At 43.4% G+C, this 23,803-nt stretch overlaps 1 protein-coding gene across 6 annotated transcripts in view; it reads right to left on the reverse strand.

Annotated features, from left to right (window-relative positions):
* DLC1 (DLC1 Rho GTPase activating protein) overlaps positions 1 to 23,803 on the reverse strand; it is a 440,905-nt gene that overhangs the window by 36,377 nt on the left and 380,725 nt on the right. Inside the window, exon 1 of one of the 6 annotated variants that reach the window (XM_033225815.1) lies at positions 14,049 to 14,581. The exons of 3 other annotated variants lie outside the window; for them this stretch is intronic. In XM_033225815.1, coding sequence (XP_033081706.1) covers positions 14,049 to 14,085 — 37 coding nt within the window. In that variant the 5' untranslated portion in view covers positions 14,086 to 14,581. Of the gene's footprint in view, positions 1 to 12,954; positions 13,253 to 14,048; positions 14,582 to 23,803 lie in introns of those variants that run through there. 2 more of the 6 variants (XM_033225834.1, XM_033225824.1) reach the window with 2 other exon arrangements.

The following is a 23,803-nucleotide window of genomic DNA, read 5'->3' on the forward strand; positions in this document are numbered from 1 at the left end:
ACACTTTCCAATTCATAGGTCAAGAGAAAGTACTAACAATCTAATGTAGGTACTGATTTTTAAAAATCAGTTATTTTTATTTTATTTAATGTGAAATGAACCTATATCTACATGCGAGTCACAGAGTTTCATTCCCCAATTCATGCCATTACTTTTGCTCTAATCTCCTAATTATTAACAAAACTCTGAGTCTGTAGACTCCCCTCTCTGAAGAGAATCTGTCCACCAATCCTGGCTCGTCAAACTTTCTGAGTTACAGTATAAATCTTCTCTCTCCTTCGCAAACTTCGCTGGAGCTCCATGCCTAAAGAATCAGGTCTTGGCTCTGTGCGGTGGCTGACGCCTGTAGTCTCAGCACTTTGGGAGGCAGAGTTGGGTGGGCTGTTTGCGCCCAGGAGTTCAAGACAAGCCTGAACAACATAGGGAGACCCCCTCTCTACATAAAATACAAAAATTAGCCAGGCATGGTGGCGCACGTCTGTCGTCCCAGCTACTTTTGAGGGGCTGAGGCGGAAGGACCACTTGAGCCCAGGAGGTCCAGGCTGCAGTGAGCCGTGACCACACTACTGCATTCCAACGTGAGCAACAGGGCAAGACCCTGTATATCAAAAAAAAAAAAAAAAAAAAGGTCTAAACATCCCGGCAAGGTTTTCAAGGCTCTCCACTTGGCCACCTTGGCCAACCTAATTGTTCGGCTCGCTGTAGCCGAGCACTCTAGCCAAAGTAAATTTGGTGCTCATCTCCACACAGTGAATTCTCTGGCCTGAAATGCTCAAGATGAAATTTCACTCACCCTTCAAGATCCCAACCAAATGCCACCTCCTCCATGCAGTCTTCCCATTTGCCTCTCAACAGTTCTATCAAAGCGTCACTTTACTGAGTGCTTAATATGCATAAAGGCCCTGTCTAAGCACTAGTGCATATTAGTTCATTTACACCTCATATTGATCCTAAAATGTGGATTACTAATATCTCTGAGATAAATACATGAGGAAACAGAGAAGTAACCACCTCTCCTTAAAAATGAGCTTTCTGAGGCCAAGTGAGGTGGTTCACACCTGTAATCCCAGCATTCTGGGAGGTCTAGGTAGGAGTATCATTTGAGGCCAGGAGTTCAAGACCAGTCTGGGCAATAATTGCGAGACTTCACCTCTATAAAAAATGTAAAAAGGAAAACGAGTTTCTGCCTGTATTCTCAGCTACTCAGGAAGCTGAGGTGGGAGGACTGCTTGGGCCCAGGACTTCAAGAGCAGCCTGGACAATACAGTGAGACTCCATTTCAAAAAAAAAAAAAACTTATAAAAAAATTTTTAAAAATGAGATTTCTACATTCAAATGCCATAGTGAGAGAAGGAACAATTACTTACAAAAATGCAAGGTTCTTCCTGCAAGACAGGTTCTTCCCTTTAAAAATATTGTATGTAACAGGCTGGGCGTGGTGGCTCACACTTGTAATCCCAGCACTTTGGGAGGCCAAGGCGGGCAGATCACCAGAGCTCAGGAGTTCGAGACCTGCCTGGCCAACATGGTGAAACCCCGTCTCTTCTAAAAATACAAAAATTAGCCGGGCATGGTGGCAGGTGCCTGTAGTTGCAGCTACTTGGGAGGCTGAGGCAGGAGAATTGCTTGAACCCAGGAGGCGGAGGTTGCAGTGAGCTGAGATTGGGTCACTGCACTCCAACCTGGGTCACAAAACGAGACTCTGTCTCAAAAAAAAAAAAAAAAAAAATATATATATATATATAATGTATATTTTGTAACAAATATATATGATATATATTATGTAACAATGAATAAAATTTAAAATATTGCAGAAAACCACATATATGTTACATTACTTCGGACACCTTTATGTACCCCATGCTTGTTTTGTGGGGCCTCTAACACAGCTCTGCGTGTGTGATTTTCCCTTCAATGTATGTGGGTGGTGATGTGAAAATTACGAGGATGATTTTTAAAAAACATTCCCCACTGAACAAAAATGCCATTAGAAACTAAAAATACAATGGAAATACAATGAAACTTTTATACCTGGGTTTTCTCTAAGCAAACAACAGACAAATGCCTTAGGAGGAAACAGGAAATTTTTATTGGAAACAGCTTTTGTCAAAGTCGTTTCACAAAGCAGTTCTGGACATTAGATGGATGAGGTACCGGACACCCTTTTGTGTATGGCTGGGAACCATTAGGCCATATTTGCACGTTTCCTGGCATAACGGGATGATCCTGTCTTCCCATCACCCCTCAACAGTAAGCTGAACAAAAATTCCCCACCCCCAGCATCATTCTTTTGAACTCTGTTATCTTAGCTGGTTGAGCAACAGTAATTGGGTCTAACCAAGATATGATTACTTCAATCTTCCATTTGCTCTAGCTTCACAGAGGGAACTTTTGGGTTTCCTCTCTTCTTTAATAACATGCTACCGAAATCAGGCTTTGATGCAAATGGTACAGTGAATTTTTTTTTTTTAAATGCAATTCTCAGAAATTAAAGGAATGTAAGAAAATTCAAGCACTTTGCAGATTCCCTGGATTCCCTAAAATTTGATAGACATATGGGTGAAGATTCATGAAAAAGCTGATGCTTTAATTGCTAGAGAACCATGTCAGCTGTGTGGAGGCAGGCAGTGCTTTCTGATCTAAACCAAGATGCATTCTCCTCCCCATGGGAAGGAAGACACTGCTTATCAATTCTGATGACATCAAGGTGGCCAATTTTGCAGGAATGTTGTGCACATGGATACGATGGCTTTAATTACAACGCATCTTTACCTGATGGGTGGGTTCCACAGGGAGGTCACTGGGAGAACCAAATCACGACCAGAAACACTTGTAGTAAGGTAAGGAGATCCTGGTGACTCCCAACCCTGGATGTAGGTAGCATTACGCTGGGGAGTTTTCTTTTCTTTTCTTTTCTTTTCTTTTTTTTTTTTTTGAGACAGGGTTTCACTCTGTCACCTAGGCTGGAGTCTAGTGGCACGATCACAGTTCACTGTAGCCTTGAACTCTTGGGCTCAAGCAATCCTCCTGCCTCAGCCTCCTGAGTAGCTGGGACTACAGGCGTGTACCACCACGCCTGGCTAAGTTTTTAACTTTCTTTTTGTAGAGACAGAGTCTCGCTGTGTTGCCCAGGCTGATCTCAAACTCCTGGGCTCAAGCAATCCTCCTGCCTCAGCCTCCCAAAGTGCTGGGGTTACAGGCATAAGCCACCGTGCCTGGCCTGGGAGCTTTCTAAAAACATCGACCACTCCCTCCCCAAGTATTCTGATTCACTCAGTCTAGGTAGGGCCTGGGCATTGTATTTCAGAAACGCTCCCTAAGTTTAAAGGCAGCCAGGATTGAGGACCACTAAGCCAGATAACATTTCTTTGTATTCCTTCGTCCTGGACTTTTTCACCCTTGGATTATCCTAACAGCCTCCTCACTGAACTCTTTGATAAGCCTCACCCCTCCCTGCCCCCAAGAAATCCATCCTCCTTCAAGGATCCCGGAGTCACTGGGCTGGTTTTATGAAACACATATTTCATTATGTCACTCCCCTGCTTACAATTCTTTAGTGACTTTCCACCGCCTTTCAAATACAATCCAAACTCCTCAGCAAAGACCACAGCCTTCACAGTTTGGCATCTGCCTATCCACTCAGCTCTTGGAAGGCCTCCAAATGTAAGCTTGTTCCAGGCTTTCCAAACTCCTTGGTGTTCTGAGGACGTACCAAGCTGTCATACCTTAAGCCCTGAGTTCTCTCAAATGAATTCCCCCTTCTTCACTCCACCATCTTCTCACTTTTTAATTCATTTGTATATCCCGAAAGACAACTTTTTGCACAAAGGAATTACAGATAAGTTGGTGTGAACAAGGAAAAGAAAAAAAAAATCTATTACTATTTTCCTTTCTTTAAAGGCAGACTGAGACCAATGACATGAATCTCTTGCTCTTTGCAATTAAAAATAAAACGAAATGTGAAACATACACAGTTGCCAAAGACTGGTTATCAGGAGTTATCTATGTAAAATAAATTCCTAGCAAGGTTAAAGCAGACAGCAGACTTCATATATTAATATTTATTAAACTCTAATGTTATCTAATCACAGTAAAGATTTTCACCAGCAACTGACAGCATTCCTATCCTCAGGTGCCTAAAAAAATTCCAAACATCTGCTATGCATAGTCTGAAAAAAAAAAAAAAACACAGGAAGCTTCTGGGAGACCGTCAGTCACTAAGTCAGTTTCTTAGGCTATCTGGCTTAGCAATAGCTAACCCACATCTATCGTTCGGTATATTCTAGCACAGTCATATGTTTAGCTAAAGATAATCATCCTTCACTATTTATTTCTCCTTCACTATTTATTGATTCAACTAGGCGTACTGCCAGCAGCTCTCAGGGAAAATGAAAGACCCAAGCTCCTGACTTGAAGCGGGAAGCCAAGTGGAAAGGAAATTCACAGTGGAGTACAGTGTGTATGAGGATCCTCTATCCTCCACTTAGAAAAGAACTGGTTTCCTAAGGGCTACTGTGAGGTCCATCTGTTTGTTAATCCCCAAGTGACCCTGTACAGGTGACATTAGCAAGTGCCCCTTTCATTGGTGAAAGCCAAACTCCTAACAATGTCCCACCTGTCCTGGCTCGTCGCCCCATCTCGCTCTGACTGATCCAGCCACACCGGCCTCCTCCCATGCCCTCTCCGTCTACTCCCCACCGCCCCCCTCCCGGGCGCCTTTTTTGTTGTTGTTGAGGAGTCTCAACTCTGTCTCCCAGGCTGGAATGCAAATCTTGACTCACTGCAACCTCGGTCTCCCAGGTTCAAGTGATTCTCCTGCCTTAGCCTCCTAAGTAGCTGGGACTACAGGCGCCCGCCACCACGCCTGGATAATTTTTGGTATTTATTATTATTATTATTTCAGTAAAGACACGGTTTCACCATAGTGGCCAGGCTGGTTTCGAATTCCTGACCTCAAATGATCTGCCTGCCTCAGCCTCCCTCCCAAAGTGTGTTATTACCGGCATGGGCCATGACACTTGTGCCCTCTCTCCCCTTTTTCCTGTTTTATGCTTTCTTCTTCCACAAAACTTATTATGTTTACTTTCTGTCTTTCCTCTTTGTAAGCTCCACAAGTGCAAGCTTTTTTGTCTATTTTATTCTCTGATATATCCCAAGCATGTGCAGCAGCACACAGCAGTTGCTCAATAAATATTACATAAAGAAATAAACCACTCATACAATTTTTGTTCTAGTAAGTGGTCTTAATTTTTCTGACCAGGATCCACAATAGGAAATACATTCTACATTGTGACATGGTACACGCATACACATGTATGTACATGTGTATGTGTGTGTATAAATATAAGTACAAATTCATGCATATAAACACGTGCCTATATATGTAACTATTATAAAATAATTTTCAAACAAAACCTACAGTAAGTGATGCAGTCTTACATTTTTATATATTTTTAAATGCTGTGTTATCTACCAATGTGACCAATTTGAAATGCACTATTCTCATGCACAGCTTTTCTTTAAAAAACAACAAAAAAGAGTAAATGAAGAACTTCTGTATGGTATGAAGAGGAATGTGATATGACATAGGAAAGACATGTGTGACATCAGAGTAGGAGAGGTGTCCCTTCTTGCTAGCAGACAAGTGGTGTCTGTCTGGACCCACCCAGTCTGTGCTTCTTTATTTAAGGAAGCATTACGATCTTGGATATGAAACTGCATTGCAGGAGAGGGGATTCAGTGTAAAGGACCCTGAATGAAGGAAGAGGTAAGCTGGGAAGCAGAGGTGTTGGGAGGAATGCAGTCCAGATTCACTACAACACAGAGCAAAAAGCAGGAGTACAGAGCAGAAAGTAAGTTATCTCATGGATCAGATGGAAGCACCTTCTGAGCCTGGTTATTCAATGAGCAACCAACATTATTTCCTCAGATATAAAACAGCTTTGCATCTGGATGCCCTGAAGTCCTTCTGACACTCTATCACAGAAGACAAAGCATTACTTTAACAAGTCAGGAAAACAGCTCCAGGAAAGAATCCACTGCCTAGATAGGCGGCCTTAAGAAAATAATTTCTCTGGTCCTGTTGCTTCATCTATAAAACCTGGGGGCTTGCCAGTGGCTTTGTAAACTCCCTAAGCTTTTGACTCTAATATTTCCTTTATGCCCATTTCACCTTCTCTCTAAGACCACCTCTAGAAAGGGTTCCATGCCCACTGTTAATTTTCCAGATTTCTCATCAATTACATGGAGACATTCTTCTTCCCTCAAAAAACTGGACCACTAGAAACTGCTATGAGAGATCCCCAGTTTTGTAAATTTATGAAAGTTTTAATTGTTTTTATTTTAAGAGCTAACATTTCCAATTTGCTTTTTTTTTTTTTTTTTTTTTGAGACAGAGTCTCACTGTGTCACCCAGGCTGGAGTGCAATGGTGCGATCTCAGCTCACAGCAACCTCTGCCTCCCGGGTTCAAGCGATTCTCCTGCCTCACCCTTCTAAGTAGCTGGGATTACAGGTGTTCACCACCACACCCGGCTAATTTTCATATTTTTAGTAGAGACAGGGTTTTGATATGTTGGCCAGGCTGGTCTCAAACTCTTGACCTCAAGTGATCCATCCATCCACCTTGGCCTCCCAAAGTGCTGGGATTATAGGCATGAGCCACCACACTTCGCCCAATTTGCTTTTTAAGAGATCCATCGACTTCTTGATTTATCCCATGAAGCTTGTATTCATATTACAGAGAACACAAAACCAACGTTTGCTTCTGTGCCTGTCTATAGCCCTCTAAATTTCAACTTGAGGAGAAGAAAACACTTCAATGCACAGAAAGCTCTTAAGAGTTTTACTTTCCTTATTGATGTTTCATGTTCGTACTTCCGTTAGAGTATCTTATCTTCCAAAGAACCCATGACTTGGGTGCTGAAATGCATCTTGAAGCTGTTCATCTTTTCTCTTTACAAATGAGGAAGTTGGTACAGAATTGAGGTGATTTGCTGAAGGGACTAGCTTAAAGCTACCCAGCTCTCATCTCCAGGTTAGAGCCCTTCTTGCCTATTTCAGTAGTGCCCTCACTTGTACATCACCATACTGGTTTTCAGTCCTAGTAAGGAACGGAAGCTTTGGGGGCTTTTCTTTTTAAGTTTTTTCTTTTTCTTTTTTTTCTCTTATTCTTCTGCTTGAGGTTTGGAGACATACATATACAGCTTTCTAGTAAAGAACATTCCTAGAAATTATAGAAAGGAGGGGAAAAAGGACTCATTTTCCCTGTGATGTGATGACAACTTAATAAATGGTTTTGCCTTGAAAGGAGGAAATGTTGGGAGACACGCCCTGCAAGCCTATACCTGGGATGGAAGCGCTGCAAGTGACGCTTTAGCAATGCAGAAGTTAAATCAACTGAAATCCTCTTCCGGGATCATGTAGCACAAGAGTTTGCAAAGCACTCTTTTCAACACATAAACCGGGAAAAGGCAAGTAGCTCACATCAAAACATGTGCTCTTCCCTGGCAAAGGCAACAGCTCCGGATGAATCTGAGCCCATGAGAGACATGGCTCTATCAGGCCCTCTAGTCTTGTGCGGATCCAGTTATTTCCAGGAACAGAAAATATCTCCCAACTAATCAAAAATTGGCACTTATTAGCCAGCAAAAAGAGGTCAAACTGAAATCAAAATAAACTATGAAGGAAATGGATACTGAATCATCACATCTTTCTATTTCATTTCAACCTAGGGCAGGATAAAAATAAATCACTGCGACACGGACACACACACCTATCTATCCATACACACACACACACACGTGTATACGTATTTCTAGTATTCTATGTCAAATATTTACACATTTCAAATTATGCAGTAACAACAGTGATGTGGATTAGCTCATAAAGTACGAAGTCCTTTGAAGATGATAACTGTACAGATGAAGAATTTCAAGAAAGAAAAGTATCTAATTGATACCGTTTTTAAGGGTCTTTATTTTCCTGAGTCTCATTTTTTTTGGGTAAAATGAAGTACATGTTTTAAGATTATATAATCCACTCCCTCTTTAAACTTACTATTCAAGGCAAAATATCTAGTTCCAAACCTAGAGTAACCCTGTCTCTATTATTAAAAGTTGGCATACAAATTAACTCTTCTTTTACATATGTTAGCAAAGCTTATTCTAAGAGGGGCATCTCCCCCAACACTGGCTTTTGCTTTATAGTTCTACCATAGCACAGGAGAAAACAAAATCGTGTGCAAATTACAATGCTATAAAAACCTTAAATTAGAAATAAAGGGGATAGCAGGAAGGTCTGTTAAAAAGCTGCTCACCCATATTTTCATCCATTCTAACAGAAAAAAGAAAATGAATGAAATATCAAGTTGCCTTATCAAAGACCAATGACAATGAAAATGTGGCAGGTACTGGTTAGGAGTATAAGCTACCTCCAGCCATTTCTATGTCAAACCTCAAAGAGGAAACACTATTCAATTAGACTTTCTCAGTTTTGTGCCAAAAAATATGAGAAAAAAATAAGATTTGCTGTGTTCTAGGTGAGCTAAGGAATTATTTTCACCAGTATTGCTTAGGACACCCAGCCCCCTAAATGAACATTAATGAATGAACAGAAATTAATCTAATGGTCAAATTCTAATTCAGGTTCCTACAAACAACTTAAGGCCTTCATTTTGTTGCTGTCCTCATTCTGTTTACACATGCTGACCGGAAGGGGTCTGAGGTTCCAGTCAACTCACATGTGACCTTGGGCTAGTCACTGAACCTCTCCGCATCTCAGCTGCCCTTCAGTAGGATAAAGGCACTGGTTTTCCAGGCTGCCTTTGCAAAGTTCTGGCACTTCCCATGAAATGACTTTTATAGATGTCCAAGCATTATATAAAATGCCCTTTCTGTGCTATACAATTTGAAAAAGAGAATTGTATGGAGATTGGATCCCTTATGAGTTTACAGTTTCTCCAGAATCGAGAGGTAAAGATCACTTCAGGATTTCAGCATCTTCTCTCTATTTTGTCACTTGAGTGTGAGGAGGGACACAGCGTGGCTGTGGTGCATGGGCCACAGGCCATTTCACCTCTGACGTCTCTTCTTCCGTGGCTTCCTAAGTGCTGCCAGCCTGGGAAGTGCTACAACCCCAGGGTGTGGAAAACTTTTGTCCCTTAAACATCCTTTAGAGACTCCTGCGAGGAGAAGGAAGGCGCCTTTCTGACAAGCTTCAGGAAGTGACCTCCAGTCCTCTCCACAGGACACTCAAAGGTGGGGCAGGGCAGAGAACAAAATGTGGATGGGAGGTGCCAAAGGCATCTGAGGACTCAGGCTTCACTGACCTCAGCCTTCAATGAGCTTTTGATATTTTTCCCCAATGGGGGACAGGGTAGACACCAAAAGGTACCAAGCAGAGAAACATAAAATGAAAACAAGCACACTTTTCACGAGGAAAGTAAGTCTCGTAGCAGAACACCCCCTCCCCTCCCACAAAAAAAAAAAAAAAAAAAAAACCCACCGAAAAACCCAAGGATGAATGATTAAGAGAAACTGATTTCCACTGTGTTTTGGCTTCACTTTAGAAGGATATAACAGTTCACCTTTGGGTGCCCCAAACTTTATTTCCTTAAAGGCAACCATTCACATATTTTCAGTCACATTTGGGAGAAAAGTCTCCTTTAGAAATAATATTTGAAAGTGCTTTCACTGAAGAAAGCATTATTTGGTACAGTCAATGCAGCCAGAGTTTTAGAAAACGGTATCCCAGAACACTCCCCCAAATGTTAAAGACAGAGCCCCAAGTCTCCTCTCACTAGACTCCCCTCCATGGAGGGGACTCACAAAAAATTTGTGATTCCTGGACTCTAACATTATAGCTCCCTACCTATGCACCACAAGCCTCCCAGGAAATTGCAAAGTAACTGTAAGGCTCTATAAGGGCCAGACTAGAGAAGTCTGATTGCTGCTTGGGAGACACTATGAAAGTTTATAGGCTAAATGTGAGGGCTTTCTTCTTGTTCTCCGTTAATTATGATGGCAAGGCAGAAATGTCTAGTGAACAAAACGTTACGACAGAGTAGACCTAATTAGAGGGCCCCCAGGAGGACTCCGCAGTTCTTATCAGTGATCATGATAATCCCTAACAATAACACAGGGTTCCACATAAGGAAAAGGGCAAGAGGACAGAAGGAGCCCTTCTCAGCTGGGAATCTAAGCCCTTTTACATTAACTGGATCTCTAACGAATTTGGGGTTGAAAGAAAACACCATGGATGGTGCTCACTCAATGCAGTAACCCAGTTCTATAAAACATACTTCAACCCTACAGCACTGTCTTCCTTCAAAGAGGAACAGCACTCACCTCCCTCTGCATTCATCCATATGCAAAGGCCACAGAGTCAGAAATAGAGACAGTTGTAAAGGTGCTCCAGAAAAGCATGTTCCTTCTAATTTTACAGCCATGGAAAAGAGGGTCTTGGAATTGTGCTTTCTAGGACACATTGGATAGTTACACTCTGGTTGGGCGTTAGTTCACCCTGACTACAACATGAAGGAATTTATTTTTTAGTGTCTTGAATGACGTACAGATTATTCCTTTGCCTGATTGCCCCAGAACTCCAAACTAAGAATTTTAGGGGCAGATTCTGATAAAATGAGCGTTCTGAGAAAAGTCAGAGACACAACTTAGTCTAGACATTTAAGGAATTAGTTCTCTCCCACTAGATCCCAACTCATGTAATTCAAATCATTGGACTGTGCAAACATTACAAATGAAAATCACCTTTCTCCCCAGGTCTGCTTTATAATCTCAAGAACAGGCTTGGCATGATGTGGGTCTGGATGCCAGTCACACCATGGGGCCAGGTTTTGCTATGATGTTGCAAAGCACTGAGAATTTGGTCTTTAATGATTTGGCAATAGCCAGGGAGGAAGGGGAAACATCTGAAGTTATTTTTACTTTTGTAAAAGTCTTCTGGCTGTACAGGGTGAATGGTAGGGTGGATCAAGTATTGTCTGGAGCCTTTCAGGGTCTTTTATTTTTGCATGGCCTCATTTCCGTCTTCCTGTTGCTAGGAAGGAGAGTGAAGCATGAGAAACTTGTGTTGACAATGCTGGACCATCCTGTCCAGCACAAGGCTCTCTTCCAAAAAGTCCGATCCATTTCACCCACTGTACTCTGGATGTCCCCATTCTTCTGGACCAAATCACCCTTCCCTGAATATTTTCAAATTGCATATTTACCCGCTTAAGTCATAAAAATACCACTCTGATTTAAACATTGCGTCATGGCTTAAAATCTCCATGGGGACACCAAGGGAAACCCAAGTACTTATTTCTGTATTTGAAACCACCTCTTGGAATCTCACCAAGCCTGTGATTGGAAGGCATCTCAACTGGGGCCTCCCATATCCCCTTTAAGTCCCATAATAGTTCTACAAATAAGAGTTTAAGTACTATATACATTTTTAAACTCACTTCACAGTAATAGCTTGTTGAATCACAACATGTCTCTCTACTGGTCTGGTATATTTTCCAGAAGCACCCAAACACCTCTTTTAATGTAAAAATGCTCTTAAACTTTGCTTAGTCTGCTCTCTGAACTGCAGTACAGAACAACAAAAAAATAAGCAAACAAAGGCTTTAGGTTGAAGGGTAACCTTCTTTTCACCTTTACTCCAGAGCCCTAAGAAAATCCTTCAGTCTTTCAGTACATTAACATTTGAAACACTGCCTTCATCGTTAGCAATAGTTAATTGCTCAACTATTCACTGTTTAAGGAATGAGTGGTGTTTCTCCTGAAATCTGCAATTGGGAAGTTATGACACAAATCACCAAAACCACTTTTCTCACCCACTCCAGGGAAAGATTTAAGTTGGAAACTATTTATCCGCCGGTCCCCTTTTTGAACTTGCAGGCTGTTTGGTGTCTGGTGTTACTCCGCGTGAATTAAAATAAGTATTTGTCAAAAGCAAACTTTTCAAAACAGCCAGGAGAGAAACTCAGCCTGCTGTGCTTCATTTTAAACTCTGAACAGTAGTGCTAATGCAAAAAGTATGCATCTGCGCTCAGTATGCATCGGCCACTCTGTAAATCTGGCATGCCACAAGAAAAGTGAATACATGCAATCGCCAACATTTTCTCAGAAAATGTCTCAAAATAACTTTTGTGCACACATCTGCTAACCATTTGACACTGGTTCCCCAGGACTTTAGTTCTTCCATTAGAGGGGCTGCTGCCTTACAGGACACCCCTCTGACCATCTGCTGCCGTCTGCAAGCCAAGATGGCACCTCCATTAATTCCACACTTATGGCCTGCAAATTATCTCTACCGAGGACCAGTCTGTAGTCCAGATGGACGAGGAATTAGTCAACCTCTTGGAGCTGCTGATAGATTTACATTCAGAGGGCTGCAGTCTGCTGGACTATTAATTTTCCCTCATTCCTTCAGCAAACAGAATTTTGGAGGAAAAAAAAGTGTAATCTGAGACTCAGTATTCTGCCTTCTCCCAAGCTGTATTTTGTTTTTCCAAATACATCACCAATGCCACCAGCCTAGGCTGCATTCTTCTATCTCACCAATAATCGCCGAAACAACCTCTGAATCCTGAGAATGAACTCATTTGCTCACCCATATTGGGTGTAAAAAGATTCACTCAAAACAAGACTGGGGATGGGGAAGGGTGGGGAATGGGACGAAGCCTTCTTTAAATGCAGATTAATGACTGCAAGCAGGGGTTTCCTTCTGCAGTGATAAGCACACATTGGGTATTTATTGAACATGGGGAACAGGCACCCTGCTAATCACTTTACTTGAATGAGCTCATTTGATCCTCACAACCTCCCCGCGCGGAGGTAATATAGTTATCACCCCTTTGCTGCAGATGAAGGAGGCACAGTGAGGTCCTGTCACTGCTCAGGTTCGCCCAGCTAGCAGGCTGCTGACCAGGATCAGACCCCACCAGCCTGACCCGGTGTCTCCTCTCACTTTCCTCGCCCCAGGGGCTGTGCGCTGAAGGACGCTCGCGGACGCTGAAAACTACACGCAGCAGGGTCGCTTTGCTGTGGAGAGGAGGGGTGCACCTCCTTCGGAGGGATCAAAGGCTCGGCCCAGGACTCTGGAGGTGGGGACAGGGACATGGAGTGGGGCAGGCTTCCAAGAAGCTGTCGCTTCGTTACGAAAATAGTCGGGTCGGGAGGCGAGCTTCCTTCCTCTCTCCAGCCCAGGAACTCGCTCTTCGGGCTTCTTGTCCGGGTCAAGGGCGTGGGCATCTCCAAGGGGGCATTTCAGGGACACGATTCAGCGACCCTTCTCGGGGGGAGGGAGGGGAAACCCAGTGTATTTTTTTTTTTTTTCCCTAGGAAGAACCCCTTTTGCAAGCCACGGGGCTTGCTAAGCTACCCCAACACTCTCCAGGTACCCGCGGCTACCAAACCGAGACTTCCCTGGCCAGGTCTGAGTCAATTCCCAGCGTATAAAGTGACCCCAAAATGGTTGAAAAGGAAAACAAGTTTTTGGTGAACTGACTTTCAAGCAGTGATGAAAAAAAAATTTTTTTTTCCAAGTGCCACTAGGGTCTAAAACGTTCCCAAACAGTAAACCCTCCAGGAGTTCACGCTGATTTTGGACTAGCCTGGTGAATGACAGAAAGTGAGTACGAGCGCAGAGCAGTCGTCCCCAAAGGAAAGGAAGGTAGAAGGCGGTGTCGCCGCGCCCCACGAGCCAGAACCGCGAGCCCCCACCTGGCTCAAGGAAGAAAGTGAACCAGGGCTTCCCTTCACGGGTTGCGGCCGATCCGGAGCCCGCCTGGCGCGCTGGCCCGCGGTCCCCAGGCAAAAGGTAATCAAGGGTCACTCCTCCAAAATTCAAACTCCCTCCCCAAACTGCGAGTCCTGCTATCCTCACACCACCTTCAAGAAACTCCGGAGACTCCGCAGAAAGCGTTTCAAGAGCACAGAACAACAAGCACCGACTTGACAAGGCGGGGTGACACTTTCTCGCGGTGGGTCCCCTCCGCAGCCGGCTCCCGCGGCCGGCCGACAGCAAGGCGCAAGTCCAGCTTACGTGTTAGGATCATGGTGTCCGGCTTCTCTCTGCACATCAAGCGCGGCGGGCGGCGGCGGAAGCGCAGTGGGGAAGTCGAGGCAGGCCGAGGCGGCTCGGCTCCCGCGTCGGGACCCACGGCGGCACCCGCGACCCGCGCTCTCGCGGTCCTCAGCGCATCCTTGCTCGCAGCTCCCTGCCCCTCGCCACGGACCCAGAAAGAAGCAGGAGTTTTCTAAAGATCGAAAAGAGGGAGCGCTCAGGGAGTTGGGCGAGAAGCCCGTGAGCCGGGGATCCTGCTGCTGGGAGGAGCGGCCATGTCCCAGCTAGGAGCGAAGCGCCCTCGCTCGGGCATCCGGAGCGAACTGTCTCCCGCGCGCCCCGCCGGCCGCGCCCTCCCGCTGTGCCCACCCCCCGAGGGGCGGGGTCAGACCGGGCGGCACCGCCTCCTCCCAGCGGTCTTGGTCGCGGGCCTTGGCGACGGGTTGCTCTCTGGCACCGCCCCACTGTCAGGTCCGCCCCGCCCCGGGTCTCTTCCCCGCGGCCGCAGCCTCAGGCCGCCATCTAGCCCCGCCCCGCCAAGGCCGCGCCCCTCGGTCCCGCCCCCTGTCCCAACCCTCGCCTCCTCCGCCCAAGGCTGGAATGTTTTCCCCCACGGACCTCCACGTTCCCAGCGGGAAGCGCCTAAAAGTCGCCAACTATTAGCCCCCGGGTGCAAAGGCAAAGGTCACAAGGCATTTACTTGGCGGAGGTGTCCGGGCTGGACCCTAGCGTGCCTTTCGCTTTCCTTCTTTTTCTTGGTAGCTTTGCGCACTTTTTACCTGTCTTTTATCCTGGCGGGAACCGAGGGGAAGCAGAGAGGGAGGGAAAGTGGCAGTGTTTCCAGATCTGTAAAAACGCGTGAAGAGTACCTGTCCCTTGGACATTGGTTATTTATTGCTAAAACCCGCGTGGGTACTGAGCGAATGTAGGTGATAAATACTGCCTTAGAGGAATTGAGCTTTTACTCGCACGTGCTGGGGGTCACAGCCTGTGTTTCTCAAACTGGCCCTTGGGCCACAATCCGAATGCAACTCCTGGAACTGTCCTTGGCTGGCGCCTGTCTGTAGAATTCTAATCTTTGATGGTGAGAATCTGCAACTTTTACAAGCTCTCAGATGATTCTGATGGCCTGTAGTTTGAGGACCCCCTAATGTATTAGGAAGCCTGATGTTAAGAGATCACAGCTAAATACAGTTGCAATAAGAGTCTTAAAAAATCCAGAACGGGATTCCATGAAAATTTACTTCGGGGTTAATTAATGCTTTCTGCCTGCTATCTCTGGGCAAGGAAGACTACTGAACTAAACTCATTCATTCAACAGATACAGAAAGAGCATTTACTATGTGCCAAACACAGATGTAGGCTGGGAGATACAGAAGTGAGCAAAAGAGACAAATATCCCTTCCCTCCCGGAGGTTACTTTCTCGTGGGAAAGATGCACAACGAACAAAATAAATGAGATATATAGAGTATGTTTGATGGAGATACATAAAGCAGGGAGGTAATATTGGAACTGGGGAAGGGCACAATTTGATTTTAAATGGGGCAAATACAAATAGGAGAAATTAGTCTCATAGTGTAAAAATTATTGGTTTCATAGCCATATCTTAGTTTACATACACAAGACTCTTCTCCCCTTTCCCTCATAAATGTTGATAAAAGAAAATAAAAATGCTGGATGAATTCAGTGGCTCACACCTGTAATCCCAGCGCGTTGGGAACCGAGGTGGAAGGGCTATTTGATCCCAGGAGCCTGAGACCGGCCTTGGTAATGTCGCAAGACTCCATCTCTACAAAAATAAATAAATAGGCCAATTCCACTACTGGCTCCCTAATTTACCTAAACCAAAATTCAGCTCTAAAGGGTATGGGACTCCTCCGTTCAACAGATATTTCCAGGCTTTTTACCTCCTTATAATGTAACTGCTGCTGGTGGAGGGGCTACAGTCTGGTGGGGGGAAGCAACAGGGGTGTATGAAAAAGCGGTGCTGTGAGGGCCCAGGAAATGGAGATCTGACCTGGCCCAGATGATGCAGTTGCCTTCAGGGGTGTGGGAGCTGGAGGAGCTGCCCAAGAGCCCACCACCAGCAAGGGGGAGTGTGATTCGACGGGAGGCCAGGAAAGTAAAAGCAAGAACTTTCAGTGCCCTGCCTGACTATGTTAAGGGAAGACCTTAGCAGTGATAAACCGCGAGAAGCCCTTTTAATGGAAGAAAGCATCCCATGATTGGATTTGCAATTTGAAAAGATCGCTCAGGCTGCAGCGTAATATTCAAACTTAAAAAATAAGAGTGCACCTTCAAAACATACTAATTTACCTTATTTATTAAAAATTCAAACCTTAAAAATACAGATATTCTAAATATCTCCCCTCCAAATACACTAATTCTCAGAATGAGTTCTTAATGTTTTTTATTTGCTGGTTAAAGTTGTATTCTAATTTAATTAGGTTGCCAGGAGTCTTTTTAATTTCACTTAGCATTCATCTTTCCAGAATAAAACAGGCTGGACTTCTCTTCTTCTTCAAGCCGCATTCCTCTCTCCTTGATTATTGATGCCGCTGTCCCTGGATCTTTTCTAATTTCATTACATCTCTCCGGAGATTGTGTTATGTAGTTTGCTCATTGTATAATACTGCTAATAATAGCTCCAAAATCCTTTCTCTTGGTGATGGGTTGGTTTGCATTTGACCTTCCCTGAATCTCATCCTCTTCCGATCTTTGGTCTATTTACACATCCTATGACAAGGGCCAAGCCCCGATTTTTATAGCTTTAATTCCACTCTTGTTAGAAATGGACATGCTACATTTTGAAAGCTGCTACGCTTAAGAGAATAGTGGTTGAAAGCAGGACTGTTAGAGCAGGCCACTTACTAGCTTTATGATTAATATATTATTGGTTTATGTTATAATTTAAACTTTTATTTTAGATTCAGGGGGTACATGAGCAGATACATTGCATGATGCTGAGGTTTGGGGTATGATTGGTCTAGTCACCCAGGTACTAAGCATAGTAGCTAATAGTTTTTCAACTTTTTCTCCCCTACCTCCCTCTTTCCCCACTCTAGGAGTTCCCAGTGTCTATTGTTGCCATCTTTATGTCCATGAGTACTCAGTGTTTAGCTCCCACTTATAAGTGAGAACATGTAGTATTTGGTTTCCTGTTCCTGTGTTAATATGGTTAGCATAATGGCCTCCAGCTGCATCCATGTTGCTGCAAAGGACATGATTTCATTCTTGTTTTTGAGATAGTCTCACTTTGTTGCCCAGGCTGGAGTGCAGTGGTGAAATCTCAGATCACTGCAGCCAAAGGTCTGTGCATCCCACTCAGGACAAGAGGATCCCAGGCTCAAGCGATCCTCCCACCTTAGCCTCCCAAGTAGCTGGGACTACAGGTGTGTGCCACCATGTCTGGCTAATTTTTGTATTTTTTGTAGACACAGAGTTTTGCCATGTTGCCCAGGCTGGTCTTGAACTCCTGGGCTCAAGCACTCCACCAGTCTTGGCCTCCCAAAGTGCTGGGATTACAGGCGTGAGCCACCACACCTGGTCTATTTCATTTTTTTTTTTTTTTTGATGGCTGAGAAGTTGAATATGCTATTTAGCTTCTCAAAACTTCAGTTTCACCTTTAAAAAAGAAGGTTGTTAGAGTGCATACCTCATGGGAGTTTATGAGGCTTGAATAAAATAATGTACATAAGTGCTTAATACATATTAACCACTTATTAATGTTAGCCACTATTATTAGAACTAAAACATGAAATTCCTATTTAAATCATCATCCAGGAGAAGATTAAAACAAAATGAGACCCTGGAATTACCCTTTGTGAATCTGAGGAACTTTTACAAGGGGGGGAAGGAAAGAGTGAAAAAATCACGTAGAGTGTCAACAAACATCGGTGCTTTACCTCTGAGGGTCCCCAGGCCCCACAGTGTCCTTCCTCTTCATTTAACCTTCAGCTCATCACCCAAGGTTTCATCTGTCTCTGTCATAGGCAGATGATAGTAGAAGGGATTTTTCAGCTGATCTGCATTAAGTGAGATTTTGGTTTGAAATGCTAAACTAAGAGCAGAAATTACCTGTTCAATGTAGTCTGTTCCAGTGCCAACAGCTTAGGGTCTTCTGAAACTGTTTCAGTGCATCAGAATGAAAACCCATCACAAGTTATATGAGGTGTTGTTAGTTACTTGTTCTCAATGGCAGAGTTTTAAAAAATGATTTGGCACCAAGACCTGTGCTGTTCACTTCCTGTCATGCTCTTTCCTCAGCTTGGACATCACTCTGCTCTAGTGATATGAGCCAGGCAATCTCTTTGGAAATTGATTTCTCTCCTTGAGGAAATAGTAGACTCCTCTGCACTTGGAAAATGTTATAATTTGTGTTCAGTGCAGCACTGCAAAATTACTGGGGAGATAATTTTTGTTTATAATGTTCAAAGAACATATGACAAAGAATAGAAAGTTTTGAAAATAATTTTAAATGGTATTCAATTAAGGAAAGTAATTAAGTTAGAAATTGAATGGTTGTCCTTAAAACATACATTTATTTTTAAGCTTTAGTGACCCCAGGCTGGGTTCTCCCGCAGCCCCCACTCTCTACCCTACCTGGTATTTAGCCTTTTCAGAATTTGTCAAAACCCAAATGCTGGAGTGTAGTAGGATGAAGAAAGAGGAGAATAATAAAGGGCTTAGGCAGCAAAATTAATTCACCCCTTTTAATTTTAACTGGAGTATGTCTCTTGTTCACTCAGACCTTCTTTTGACTACAACTTTTGAATAATGCAAGTTTAAACTATGGGGAAGGTTAATTTAGTCACCCAGTGATATTTTTAAGAGAGAGAAGCTGGGCACAGTAGTTCATGCCTGTAATCCCAGCACTTTGAGAGGCCAAGGCGGGAAAATCACAAGCCCACAAGTTTGAGACCAGCCTGGGCAACATAGGGAGACCCGCATCTCTACAAAACATTAAAAAAAAAAAAATTAGCTGGGCATGCTGCTGTGCCTGTGTTCCCAGCTACTTGGGAGGCTGAGGCAGGAGGATTGCTTGAGCCAGGTAGTTGAGGCTGGAGTGAGCCGAGACTGTGCCACTGCACTGCTGCCTGGGCCACAGAGTGAGATCCTGTCTCAAAAAAAAAAAAAAAAAAAAACAGAAAGAAAGAAAGAAAAATAAAAAAAAGAGAGTCTGAGAGTCTGTTGTGCCTGTGAAAATGTGATCTAAGTCTAATTTTCGGATAATCTTTTAAACCCCAACTATGAACCAGCCCAGCATAGTACTTTTATCATTCAACAAGTATTTACTAAACCCGAGAAAAGGCAGGGTATTGGGCAAAACTAAAATGAACATGAAGAGGGTGCTTGGAGGACACAGCTCTGTTAATAGGGCTCTGTAAGGAGCTCCATGGCAGTCTTGAACGTACTGAATTCTTAGTCCTGATTTGATAAATCAACCAGCATGCTTTCCTGAGATACTATATTGACAGTAGGATTTCCTTTTAAAGGCTATTCCATTTAAAGTCTCAGGTGGTTGATCAGTTCAAGGCCTCCCTGCCAGAAAATGAACTCAAAAGTGCTGAGTCTCAGCCCCAATATCCATTTGGTCTGTACCAGGGACTCCTCTGATTCTTTCCTGTGTCCCCTGACTACACAAAAATCAAACAAGTGGAAAGTAAAACGTTGTGATCACTTTTTATTTCACAAAAGCAACTAGGCTACTTTCCCATCGAATTAACTAATTTAAATGGCATGGTAAAATGTACATAATATAATACATTTTAACCATCTTTAAACGTACAGTCTAGTAGCATTAAGTACAGTGCATTCACGTTATTGTGTGATGATCACCGTTATCCATCTCTGGAACTTTTTCATCATTCCCAATTGAAGCTCAATGATAAACTCCCCATTCTCTACTTCCCCTGCCCCTGGCAACCATTATTTCACTTGCTGTCCCTAGGAATTTGACTATTTTAGGTATGTCTTATAGGCAGAATCATATAACAGTTGCCCCTTTGTGTCTGGCTTATACTGGTTAAATATTTTTTTTTTTAAAAAAACAAATTTATATCTATAGCTATTATCTATCTATATATTTTTCAAGACACAGTCTTGCTCTGTTGCCCAGGCTGGAGTGCAGTGGTGTGACCATAGCTCACTGCAGTCTCAAACTCCTGGGCTCAAGTCCTTCTCCCACCTCAGCCTTTGGAGTAACTAGGACTACAGATGGGAGTCATCATGCCTGGCTAACGTTTGTATTATTTGTAGAGATGGATTCTCGTCATGTTGCTCAGGCTGTTCTTGAACTCCTGGGCTCAAGCGATTCACCTGCCTCTGCCTTCCAAAGTGCTGGGATTACAGGTTGAGCCACCATGCCTGGCCAACTGTTTTTTTTTTTTTTTTTTAATGAAGCATTTTTGTCCTTGCTTATTGATCTGTAAGTATTACGTATATTAGGGATATTAACCATTTGTCATTTCTTATAAGAATATTTTTACTGGTATGTCATCTGCCTTTTAAGCTTATTAATTTATGATAAAAATAAACAAGCTTCAAACAAAATAAAGCTTATTTGTTCTTTTCAATTATTAACTAGGAGTTTACTTAGTTTTCCCTATAGGTTTTTGATTTGCTTTAATGCGACCCCCAGAGCAAATGCCAGAGAAAAGGCAAGTAGGCCGGGAGCGGCTTTTATGTCCTGGGCCCGGGAGTGGGCGGGCAGTGGGCGGGACATAGGCGGGTCGGGGGCGGGTCGGTAGGCGTGGCTAGGCGGGTTCCGGTTCTTCTCCGTCGGAGATCGGGTTGCGCCTGCGCAGTCGACCCGTGTCTTTCCCGTGCGCGGGAAAGTTGACGGTGAAGAACCCGGAACTGCGCCATCTTGCCTCCGTTTGTTCAAACAGTTTCGACCTCAGAAATGCTAAGATACAAATATAATTTACAAAACAGGTCATTTACTAGATAGGGTTTTTGGCTTTATTTTTAGTTACAGATTTTATTATGTATTCAAAAAATATTCTAGCTGTCTTATTTTTCTCTCTCCTAGTATCACATATAGATGCCTTGCTTACAGTGAGGCCTTTATAAAAGCCTGCTGCGGCTGGGTGCGGTGGTTCACGCTTATAATCCCAGCACTTTGGGAGGCCGAGGTGGGTGGATCACCTGAGGTCGGGAGTTCGAGACCAGCCTGACCAACATGGAGAAACCCCATCTCTACTAAAAATACAAAATTAGCTGTGGGTGGTGGTGCATGCCTGTAATCCCAGCTACTCAGGAGGCTGAGGCAGGAGAATCGCTTGAACCTGGGAGGCAGATGTTGTGGTTAGCCGAGATTGTGCCATTGCACTCCAGCCTGGATGACAGTGCAAGAGTCTATCTCAAAAAAAAAAAAAAAAAAAAAAGCCTGCTGCCAAAAAGCTAGTAGAGATCTAGGGGCACTGAGTTTTTCAGAAATATTTTGACTTTTGAATTTTCTGTAAGTGCAATATATGTGTGTGTGCACATATATATCCATTAATACTAATAAATCAATCCTGGAACATCTGTGAGTTTTTCAAGAGCTATGTACAATGGTAAGACGGCTATTTTCAACCTTTCACCTTGTCAGTAAAAAAGAATGGACTCACTCATGTGTTTGTTTCCACTAAGGAGACGTTTTGTGCTCATTTGAAATGTATGTTGCTCTTTCTTTCTGGTGGATTGGTCCTAAAATAAAGATGCTATGGGGTGGGTTTGGGCAATTGCCTGGAAAATAAAACACAGTTCCCTTTCTTTGCTGCTAACTACAGCATGATGGCCATTATAGAGCTATTTCTGGAAACCCCTACACAGCTCCAGATCATTAACTTACTTTAATAGTCAGCAGGAGAATGGAGCTGCCCTCTATCTTCCAAGATAGGCTTTTCATGTGTAACTAACTCAATTATCTCTTATTGATTCAGTTGAATTAAGCTGCACTTTGAGGAACTGCAAGGCAATGAATTACACATTTTTAAAAACAGACCTAGCAAGAAGTCTTATGATATGGTTAGATTTTGTGTCCCCACCCAAATCTTATCTTGAATTATAATCCCCAGGTATTTAGGGAGGCATCTACTGGGAAATGATTGGATTACGGGGGGGGAGGGGTGGTTTCTCCGGGCTTTCTCGTGATAATGAGTGAATTCTCACGAGATCTGATGGTCTTATAAATGGTAGCTTTTCCTACACTCATACACACACACACTCCCTCCTGCCACCTTGTGAGGAAGTTACTTGCTTCTGCTTCACCTTCCGCCATGATTGTAAGTTTCCTGAGCCTTCCTCAGCTGCAGAGAACGGTGAGTCAATTAAATCTCTTTTGTTTATGAATTACCCAGTCTTGGGTATTTCTTTATAGCAGTGTGAAGAATGGACTAATACAACTTACGAGCTGTGAAAGACTAATATTTGAGGATTTATCAGTAGAGAAAGGATTAGATCTGATCTCTGTTATACAGATTTTATGTTGCCGAGCAAACAGCTATTTCTTTACTGGTTGTTGTCATCTTTTAGAGGGTTAACAAAATAAATATATTAAGTTGAAAACAATACAAAGGATTAGAAAAGCCTGCTAAATTTCATAACCGAGTTCTCCAGATATCTGAATCTCTAATAATGAAAATAAAAATCTAGCTATATAGTGCTTACTTGGGCTACATCATAGCATTATGATATAAGAAGGTTAAAAATAAAAGGAAAATTAGGATAACTACAAATTTATGAGTAATAAAAGTTTTTAATTCAAAAAAGACTTTAAGTGGTAAAGAGGGTTACTACACAACACTAAAAAGTTTATTTAACTAAAATAGGGAAAGAAAGCTGTTCTGAACCCATGTGCCCCTAACAAAACCTCAAAATATACAAAGGAAAACTGGCAGGCCAGGCAAGGTGGCTCACACCTGTAATCCCAGCACTTTGGAGGGCCGAGGCACGTGGATCACCTGAGGTTGGGAGTTTGAAACCAGCCTGACCAACATGGAGAAAGTCTGTCTCTACTAAGAATACAAAATTAGGTGGGCATGGTGGCACATTCCTATAATCCCAGCTACTCTGGAGGCTGAGGCACGGGAATCGCTTGAACACTGGAGGTTGTGTGAGCCAGGATTGCGCAATTGCACTCCAGCCTGGGCAACAAGAGTGAAACTCCATCTCAAAAAAGAATTAGGCCGGGCGCGGTGGCTCAAGCCTGTAATCCCAGCACTTTGGGAGGCCGAGACGGGCGGATCACGAGGTCAGGAGATCGAGACCATCCTGGCTAACATGGTGAAACCCCGTCTCTACTAAAAAATACAAAAAACTAGCCGGGCGAGGTGGCGGGCGCCTGTAGTCCCAGCTACTCGGGAGGCTGAGGCAGGAGAATGGCATAAACCTGGGAGGCAGAGCTTGCAGTGAGCTGAGATCCGGCCACTGCACTCCAGCCTGGGCGACAGAGCGAGACTCCGTCTCAAAAAAAAAAAAAGAATTAGAGGGAGAAACTAACCAATATCATACTGGTGGGTGCAGACAAAGTCCAATAAAAACATTTTTAATGATCATGTATAGATATCTGTATCCATCAGTTAGAACATACACATTTTCAAAGTTACTGATATTAAAAACAAAAAACAAAAGCACTGACCATATACTAAACCATCAATCAAATCTCAGCACATTTTAAATAGGTGGTATCATATTGACCACTGTTGTGGTTTGAAACCACATGCAGAAAATCTTTGGCAACCCTTTC

This window comes from Trachypithecus francoisi, unplaced genomic scaffold (assembly GCF_009764315.1).
Source record: "Trachypithecus francoisi isolate TF-2019V2 unplaced genomic scaffold, Tfra_2.0 Contig01440, whole genome shotgun sequence".
NCBI classification, from domain to species: Eukaryota; Metazoa; Chordata; class Mammalia; order Primates; family Cercopithecidae; genus Trachypithecus; species Trachypithecus francoisi.